This window comes from Populus alba, chromosome 10, assembly GCF_005239225.2.
Source record: "Populus alba chromosome 10, ASM523922v2, whole genome shotgun sequence".
Lineage (NCBI taxonomy): Eukaryota > Viridiplantae > Streptophyta > Magnoliopsida > Malpighiales > Salicaceae > Populus > Populus alba.
In genome coordinates, this window is record NC_133293.1 from 16,588,987 (window position 1) to 16,599,374 (window position 10,388).

General features: G+C 33.7%; 1 protein-coding gene across 2 annotated transcripts; it reads right to left on the minus strand.

Annotated features, from left to right (window-relative positions):
* Positions 1-508: 508 nt before the first annotated feature.
* LOC118043067 (uncharacterized) lies at positions 509-7,641 on the minus strand. Of its 2 annotated transcripts, none has more exons than XM_035050886.2 (12): positions 6,716-7,638; positions 6,419-6,535; positions 6,128-6,320; positions 5,771-5,937; positions 5,479-5,653; positions 4,801-4,862; positions 3,291-3,372; positions 2,723-2,780; positions 2,434-2,558; positions 1,255-1,338; positions 1,093-1,163; positions 509-933 (listed from the first exon to the last, which is right to left on the minus strand). In XM_035050886.2, exons 1-12 carry the CDS (start codon positions 7,228-7,230, stop codon positions 807-809), a joined length of 1,776 nt encoding a protein of 591 aa, XP_034906777.1. In that variant the 5' UTR covers positions 7,231-7,638; the 3' UTR covers positions 509-806. The 2 variants fall into 2 exon arrangements, 1 of the variants encoding a protein (XP_034906777.1); XR_004686565.2 differs by having other exon boundaries at positions 866-933; positions 1,255-1,328; positions 6,716-7,641.
* Between the last annotated feature and the right edge of the window lie 2,747 nt (positions 7,642-10,388).

Sequence of the window (10,388 nt, forward strand, 5' to 3'; positions counted from 1 at the left end):
AGGGATAATTACATCATTTGATTATTACACTAAATAGTGTTATGAGCAATGTCTTGAAACGTGCACTTTATTGGAATTCATCCAAAAAAGTTTCTAGAAAAGATGCTTTGTTATAACATGATCCACGGTGTATGATTAATTACATGACATCATCACTCACCAATTCAAAGTTCCTACTTTCTCAATTTTATTTTCTATTCGAATTACTGTACATTAAAAACAACGAGTGATTTGCTTGTTCAATCAGAATGAGAAGCTTTAAATAACTTGTAAGCTACGGAGACAACCATCGGTTACTTCGTTCCCTTAAAGAATTAGTTCATCAGAAACAAAGCAAAGGCAACGCGTAGCTAACAAGTGGTAGATACAAACCAGTTGGAGTTCAATATTTGTCAGGTTGCTTTCACGCAGTCGAGGGTGTGTGCGACAGCAGGAGGAGGGAAAAAACATAGAAAAAAACGAGGCAAAAGAAGGATACTTTCCTCTCACAATCGGGAAAAACAAAAAAGAAACAGAAACCAAAAACAGATGACATTTAGTAAAAACCATTGTCCGGTGTGCATGATGCCCCTCTTGTTACAAAGAAACGGAACGGCCGTGTCATCCTCGATCATCCTCTCTTTACAAGCTGCTAACTGGAACTCTGGCTGCATATAACCTACACCTCTATCCTAGCTAAATATTCAGATACAATAACTTATAAGAAAAAGACATCATTTCCTTCTTGGCGTCAACAGGACAAGATCTATCACTAGTTGAGCCCTATAGAGCTGGTAAGAGTGTAAATGTGGGAAAATTAATGTCTATTAGCTGCTGTTTTGAATCGGTTGTGAAGCACATCTGTCTTCAATGGCTTCAGAGCTCAAAATTTTTCTAAGAGAGCGATACTGGAGACGAACATTCTCACCACTGCCAATAATCTTAAGCAAGTACCTGAAAGAAAGAAAGGGAAATATCTTTGCACTTTGCATCTAACATCCAAATTAAACCACGATTCTCTTTAATATCCACACAATGTTTCAATTTTACCAATTCTGTGATTATCAGAATGCAAGTAGTGTTTAACTGCTCTAAAAAGCCATCTCAACTCACCAGCCATTCAGACACTGTGAAGTGATGATTGCTTCCTTTCCAACAAATTTTTCTGGTGTCCTCCTATTTCCCTGCATGGTTCAACACATCGCTCGAATTTTCATTCATTCAAGTGACAACAGCTATAATCAGAATACAGGCAACAGAATGCTAAAAACTAACCTTAATCATTACTTTCTCATTTACAGAAAAAGGATACTGCACTCCTCTATGCAAGCCATCGGCAGCAGCAATATCTACATTCTCCTAGGGACAAATAGATAATCAGTTAGGAAGTGAGTTGGTTTCATAACAGAATGCACCATTCACAGTAAAAATTTCAGCAATTCATTACAGTTTTGATCAAAAGATTATTTGCTGATAATTTCATGATTTAAGCTCGCTTAACAGCCTCTGCTAGAAGCAAAATTTAATAATAGACATATAAAGTGGCAGTCCAACATCACCAGCAATAACGTTAAAATTAGGTCAGATTTGATACCCTATGCAACAAGTAGCAGTTTCAGAATTAACATAGTTGCCACAAAACATTTACCCAAGTACATTGGAGGTTCAATGGTGGGAGATAAACAAATTCTAAAATTCAGATAAAAAACAAGACTGTAAACAGCCAAAAGAGAGAGAAAAATCATTACAACAATCACCAAGGAGAAACTGTCTTCCACAAACCAGCTACCTTTCCAGCATGCCGGTTTTGGAAACAAAAAATTTACAGTATTGATCATTGAAAACATCAAACACACAGAATCCTTTTGATAATACAATGCTCCTTAAAGAGCCTTTTGATAATACAATGCTCCTTAAAGAGTTACCAATGTTCCATATCAGTTGAGGTAAAATATACCAAATTGAGGTTCCCCACCAATTCCTAATGATTCATTTGTGGTTTCAGTCATCATCAGATTGTAATTGATTTCAAAGCATTTAAAAAAGAACAATAAAAAAAAAAGAGTTAAGTAGTTTTGATCACTGAATCACTGACAAAAATCAGAACAGAACCCTTTCAAAATAGAACGCTTCAGGAAGAGATATCAATGTTCCATAACAGTTGAGGCAAAATATGCCAAAGTCAAGGTTCTTCACACCAATTCTTAATGCCTCATTTGTGCTGTAAGTCACCATTAGATAATTATGGATATCACCTACTGTCTACAGAGCCAATGCCCATGTTGAAATTTATACAAATTTTCAAAGTCACACATCCAAATTCCCTTTGCGTTGCCTTCCCGACAACCACTTCAAAAATAAGTAGTTGATGATTGGATATCCTTGCATGCTTGTATGAGTGCATTTACAGGATAACTAGATAATAAAAATATCAGGCTCTGATTCGAAGCATACCCTGTGTTGTCTCTTCATGGAATCTGTGTGATCACCCATTTCTTTGCGACGCTTCCGCAGAGTTGCATTATAAAATAGCCTTCGATCATCTTCATTCTTTACAGCTGCAGCTGCAGCTCTAAGAGCTGCATACAAGTTAAAATATTAGAACAAAAACAAAAAAAGATACAGTTAAGAGGTTCAGAAAAGGAATTGGTATCTAGCAAGACCAGGCATCAAAAGGATTTGTGTGAGAGAGAAAGAGGGCATAAACAAGACAAAATACTCAAACAAGTCAAGTAGAGCCTACCATAATTAGGAACCAAAGATCCAGCCTCAATTTCTGCATTGCAAAGTGTACATCTTGACTGCGATGCAAACAACTGGAATTATGATTCTTGTCTCCTATATAGACTAGACAAGTTTATTGTACAAAAGCAGCAGACTAGTACTCATAAGAATATATCAAAGAGTATGTCGCATCACAGGTAGCAGTCCGTGAATAACAGAAAACATAAACAGGCTACACCTCTGTTTTTGTGCCTACACAGTAAGAGCAATAAATACCAGCTGAAACATTTGATGAAGCGTCAATTGAAATCTAGGTGGGATGGGGATTGTAATTCTTTCTACTGCTTGGGGTATAATGACAGACCAAGAGCAAGGAATTCGATGGGTGTCCAAGTTTGTTGCTTGCTTTCATGTCATGTCATAAGAATATATGAAACATGCCCTGAAACTGCCTTGAATGTATGACACTACATCCAATACAAAAACATGGAGCATCTAGTATATTTTACAATCTTATATTCTTCCTAAGCTGCTATTAAAATTACTTCTAATTTCCATAAAAAAAAATAGCAGATAATCCTACTTACCATGTCAAGGACTCTTCTCAGCATGAGACCACCAAATGAATGTCCACAGGAAACAACCACGGCATCCTCAAGGAATGCACCTCTGAGGCATCATTAGATAAGTGGGCGGAAAAGGAATGACCCATTCAGTATTCACATAGCACACATTAGAATAGCAGTCAATTTCTTTGTATCTCTAAACAAGAGAGGTAAAATTGACATATGGATAAGAAGACCATGAATGTAAAAGTGATTTTATCATAATCACATAAGAAGTCACGCAGCCAAATGGAAAAAACTTTTCAAATTACTCTGATTTTTAGTTCAACATTTCTTGCTTTTCTTGTAAACTTAGTCTATTTAGTAATGTCCTGCTTGAGAATTTAATGCTACCTGGGAATTATGGTTTATTGAGGAACTTAGAATAATAATGAGTTCCATGTATGGTTTTCCTTTTTCAATTTGGATTTCTATTAGCTGTTTAGTTCAGAATTATTAGGGCTCAGGTGCCTATTATAGTTATATGTAATAGATGGGGACTTCAATGATGAAATTATGAGTCTTTCGGTTTAGTTTGAGCAGTTGCCTAAGAGTGTTTCTTTTTCTTTTTCTTTTTTTTCTCTAAGTGCTACTTTCTTCTATTTCTTTTTTTGCTACTAGTAACCTCGGTTAAGGGTTTTCTTCTTCTTTTTTTATGACAAGGAACCCAGAATTCTGCTGAGGGCACCAAGAGATGAGGTTATCCAAAAACTTAATGCATATAAAGTTGGTCCTTAACAACTACTTCTAGGAATACTCTCATGATGTATACATCACAAGCATAGACACAATGATTCACCCTTCCATGTTTTCTATTTTTTTTTTATGACAAGGAACCCAGAATTCAGCTGAGGGCACCAAGAGATGAGGTTATCCAAAAACTTAATGCACATGAAGTTGGTCCTTAACAACTACTTCTAGGAATACTCTCATGATGTATACATGCACAGGTAGACCAGCAGTGCTGAAAATTTCTCACCCAGAGATGAAATATAGACAAAAAGATTCATCACCCATCTTTTCCACCAACAACCTAAAAGTCTTAGTTACAGGGATATATAACCATACAAATTCCATGGCATGTGAAGTAGGTTATTGTGTTTGATCCTAAGAATAATTTCAGGCTACGTATTTTTCTTTTATTGCTGAGTTACTTTCGAACTTAACACATGGACAGAAACACCATTAGAGAGGTTGATTTTGAAAAAACAGCAAGAAAGAATCTGCATAATAGTTTCTTGCATTGTTCATATATGTTTATAAAAATGCCACTCTGTATTAGTAGTAGTGTGAAGTAGGGAATAAAGATATCTTAACCAAGTGAATTTAACAATATAATATAAGCCATGGAAAGAAAAAAGTGCTAGTATCACATTGAATAGGAATAACCTGCTCGATTCCAAGATTTGAGATTGTAACCCAAACTTGGATGCCAGTATATCAAATCCAACAAGCATAATGAAAAAACAGAAGCAAAGACAGAAGAACTCACGATAGGGGATCTGAGAGAACACTTCTTAATGATGGTTCCTTATTCACATCATTTTGAGCAACCTGTAAATCCAAAATTTAATATGAAATCTCGTATGACAAAATTACAGTAGAAAGTTTCAGTTGATCAGCAAACAATAAAAGGTAAAGCATTAAACTTGACAATAAGAATGAAAGTCCCGACCCACGTTAATAAAGAACAAGAACAGACAGGAAACCGCATGATGATATAATATTCTTTCACATTGTGTACCTTAGAGAACCACCTCATTTCAGCTAAATTTTTCAATATTTTCCTTTTCTCCAGATGTCAAAGTCGAGAAATATTAGTTTTGCAAACCAGTGAAAATCACAGAATAGGAACTTGATCAATTACAACATGAGTTCCATGATTGTTGCTTGAGAAGGGTCTTTGAGATCCAATGTTTGCAGTGCAAATTCTATTTGTTGAAGGAAACTGACTGAAAACAGGGTGGACAACACAGATGTCGTATAAAAAGATTAACTTTATCTACTTCAGCACAACCTACTCTTAACAACCTTCAGAGAAGAATAGAGAAAAAGGAGAGGACACAAAGCACAAAAAACAAAGAAGGATAAATCTAATATACAAAGTTTTGGTTAGTGTACATTCTTTTTACTCTTACAGCCTTACAGGCAAACTCCAGTTGGAACTTACATAAGTATTATCAGGTCGATTGCAATTTACATCCTCCTCAGCAGAAAGGTCATCCAAAAACTGACTCACAGATATTGGCACATAGCTCTGGGGAATAACATGACCAGCTGCTGCAATAGGAGAACAATCTAAAATGGCATTGCCCTGTGGCATGAGTCTAAATGCCAGAGAAGTCCTGCAGCAGTTAAGTTAAATAAGCAGCCTAAAGATGAAAAAGAATTGTAACAAATATAACATTTTTAAACATAAGATGCGTGAGAATAATTAGTTTCAAATAAAAAAATAGTTCTACCTGCCACCACTGTTAGCACCCGATGAGTAATCAGGAGAAGCTCTATATGAGGCAGCAGGACGAAGTCCAGCAGTAGTGTGGCTAAGTGTCTTGCCAGTAATGAGTAAAAGATTCCCTGGAGCTGAACTACAATCAGCCAAGTACCAGTGACCATTGGGGTCACAAACCTAGGGGCGAAAAGCATGTACGATGGTATAAGACAAATTACATCTATTACTCATGGCTTGGGAAAAAGAAAGAAAGAAACTTTAGAATTAACTTGAACCCGCAAGTGCTATACTACTCAGGAATAAATCTCCAACACTAAAGAATAACACTTGTTATAGATATCATTTTGTTTAAAAGACAGAAAAACACCTGCAGACCAGGACTGTCCGAGGAAATCAAAGTCAACAGTCCCTTTTCAACTTCCCCGTTAACTGCCAGCTTCCCTCCTCCAATAGCCCCTTTTCCATTTTGTAAGGAAGTATGAGAATATGTGGCAACAAGCACCGAAGAAGACACCTCGCCAGCAGGCAATGGCGTATCATCAAGTAATTGATTGAAAACGCTGCAGTCAACAAAATTTGCAAGCTCCATATCATTCATAAAAGTCATAGCCACCACAAACTTTCAAAATAAAATATCCACCATCATCACCATCCTTACTCGCTCCTTAAACGAAGATGTCTTGCTATTGCACATAAAGCAGAACGCGCTGCCTTTCCCATGCACCTAAATATTTCAGCCATACACGGCGGAGACGAATCACAATCTTCAACTGGCCTGCCACGCATTTATAACAAAAAAAAAAAAAAATCAATCCTGACAGAAACCACAACTATTTACACACTCAAAGTTTTAAGCTTTACACTAATTACACACAAAACCATTTAGAAGTTTCAAGTCTTCCACTAATTACACACTTCTAATCAAAATTCACACTAATGAAACAAACATTTTAACCTTCCAGCCCTGTACATGTAAACTCCGCGGCTGCTACAACCTTTAACGACACCGTTTTGAGATCGACTCCTAAAATACAACCTTGCGGCCTCGAGGCCACACCGCATAAGCGAGGCTTCTGCACTTCCCAATTCAATAACCGCGGCGTTATGCTTCATTAATGACCCCGATAGCGCCTCAACCGCCCGCACGTAGGGCCCAGCAGGAGCCCCATCGTAGGGAGAGATATCGGAGAGACAAACCCTAGCCAACATGAGGGCTGGCTCGGCGGAGTGGTGGGCCGCGGATGCGATCGGGGAAATTACATGATCGAGTGACGGTGGTGGTGGTGGTGGTGGAGGAGGGGGGAAGCGGTGAGAGGAGGAGGAGAGTGGGACCAGAGAAAGGGGGGATTGGGATTGAGTGTGGGAGGGTGTAACCGGGGATCTATGGGTAGAAGTGGAGAGAGGGATTGGGTGTGGTGCTACCGTAGTAGAGGTTTGCTGGTGCTGATGTTGGATCATCATCAAAACCATTAATCATTGTTTTGGTGTTATATTAATTTTGCTTGGTTTTGGGGGGTTTTGGTGCAGAATTGTGGGAAATTAGGGTTTTGAATTTCAAGTTACTTTTGTTTCTTAAAATGGAAAAATTGTACTGGTAACAGCTAATAACTAATACCCAGGTGAGGTGGGGGCTTGTGTTTTTTGGAGCTTTTGGTTTTGTTTGTGAGAGACTTACTAGAGGCTGGGAATTGTTAACGGGTCCTTACATTTCATTTCTGGGTTTCAGGCTTTGCTCTGAGTGGAGGTGGCTGCATGGAGGAGGGAGAGGATGAGAAGCTCGTTGCTCGGCCCTCTCTCTTTTATAATAAAAGTTTTCCTGCAATCTGTGAACTTCAGAGGTGCGGGTGCTCCCTGCTCTGTTGGGAATTGACTGTTGATTGTTACTGATTCGAGATAACATGTAATATTAAAAATAAATACACCATGTGGATTATAGCTTGTACGAATTAATAAAAATTGAAAAAAAAAGCCACATAAACTCTTTCTTTTTTAAAAAAAATTAATTATGTAACTTAACTGATTTAGGTTTATTTTTTAAAAATCACTTATTTCAGTTTTATAAATTCAAGGTCATTAGAGACTTACATAATCATTAACTTTAAAATCCATAAAATTAATTGAGATACACGCAAATTAGCCCGGGTATCTACATTAATTAAAAAAATAAAAGTTACACCTTCTAGTTTTTCAAAGATAAATGATAGCCATCTCTTCTTATGAAATAGGACAAAAATTAATCTTAAAACACAGCCAACCAAGCCAGATTGGTAAAAAGAAATAATGCTATACTTCGTCACTATTTTCTAAAGTTCACATGTTCATGTGCAACTCTTACAAGACTTCAAGTGCTGAATCGGAACCACAGACATGGATAATCATTTCATGGATGAGTGAAAATCTTTATTATTAAGTGTTAGATAGCAGAACTAGAGGTCTTATTTCAGTAATGAACACACAAATTCAAGATTTTGCTCGAATTTTTATGATGATAGGTGAGTGACTCTAAAAAAATATGTTTCAATATTTATTATAATTTTTTTTTTAAGAATGTTTGTATTATGGAGTATCTGAGAGTGTGATAGTGGTTGTTTTTTAAAATATATTTTACTTAGAAATGCATTAAAAAAATATTTTTCAATATTTATTATAATTTTTTTTAAGAATGTTTATATTTTGAGGTGTTTGAGAGCGTGATAGTGGTTGTTTTTTAAAATATTTTTTGTTCGGAAATACATTAAGATAATATTTTTTATTTTTAAAAAATTATTTTTAACATCAGCACATCAAAACAATTTAAAAACACCAAAAATATAATTCAAAGCAAAAACAATCAATTTTTTTAAAATACTTTTGAAATATAAAAATAAACAATCTTTTTAATCTGCAAGATCATAAAATTTTAAAATATCAGATACCAAGTAAATAAGACATTTATTATTTTACTTGTAGCATCAAACCCGGAATTGGAAAGTAAAAAAAGAGCATAAACACGGAGTCTTGTGCATTTCAACTAGCTTGTCTGGAAATGTGGTTACGGTTGTTTTTTAAAGTGTTTTTTTACTTAAAAATATATCAAAATAATATTTTTTTTATTTTTAAAAAATTATTTTTGATATCAATATATTAAAATAATCTAAAAACATAAAAAAAAATATTAATTTAAAATAAAAAATAAAAAATATATATATATTTTTTAAATATTTTTAAAAATAAAAACAAACAAATAACACTCGCAGATGAAGCTAGAGAAAATCTCATAATTTTTTCAAAATAATGTTTTTTTTAACCGTGCTAATTTCTTCTTTTAAAAAAATCCGCAACGGTGTGCTTGTAGCCAAACACAATTACATTCTCCAAAGCAGGCAAAAAGAAGGTGGCAAGATCATGATGACCTGTGTACTCTGCGACGTCCTCTGTGCTCTCAAAAGAATACTAAAAAATATGAGTGGAACGTTGTTGCCCGTCCTCAATTCTCACACCTGTCATGCCATGTTGAACCGGTGACATGTTTTAGATAAACACTAACTACTTTATCAACACTTTACTGTATATTGTGATCTTGTCTTGAAAATTTATAGGGTATGTAAACTATTTTAATATATTTTTTAACATAAAAAAATTAAAAAATATATAAAAAATTTATACAAGCATCTAAATAAAATCATCAACAATAGCTAAAAGAAAAATTTTAAAAATTAAAAGATGAATGTAAATTAAGATACTTAATTACATAAAATAAAATATTTATTCAATTGTATTTACCAAACTTGTTTGTTTAAAATAACAAAATATAATAAAAATATAAATAGAAACACAAATAAAACTGATTGAATAAAATAACACTCTGAAAAAATATCATGTAAGGTCAAGCATGTCAAAAATATTATTTAAAAATAAATATATTTTATATTGAGAAATAAAGTTCGTTTGAATATATATATATATATATATATATATATATATATATATGAATTAGAATATCTTATTAAAAAACTCAAATACAACAAAATAATTTTTTTAAAAAACTTATATTAAAAAAAAAGTTTCAAACTCTCGTGATTTAAGTTATGAGATCGAGATAAAATTATAAAAGAGAAATTGAAGATAATCACATAACCAATATTTTTTAAAAAACAAGAAATAATATGGAGCGATAAGATCATAAAAGAAAACAAGAAAACAAAAAAGATATCGAGCGACATTAACTTTTTAAACCAATGATCTGTATCATTAGACTATAAGCATTATAAATAGAAAAATATAAAGTTAAATCCCAAATAAATCAAATAACAAACGATGAAACTGGAAAAAAAATTGACCACACAAAAATATACAAGAAAAATTATAATTAAAGGAACAAGAGTGGAAATCAAAATAAAAAATAAATCAAAGAAAATACAAACAAAAATTTTCAATTAAAAGGTTAAATTGAATTGAAAAATAAGCCAAGTCAAATTAAAAAAAATAAAAAAATAAAAGTCAAATTAAAAAAAATAAAATAACATAAATTTTGATTGGATGATAAAACTAAAAGCCAATAAAACTTTAACAAATTAACTAGTGAATTTTTTTTAAAAAATAAAGACTGAAAAAAAAAATAACAATTAAGAAATTATAATTAAAGAATT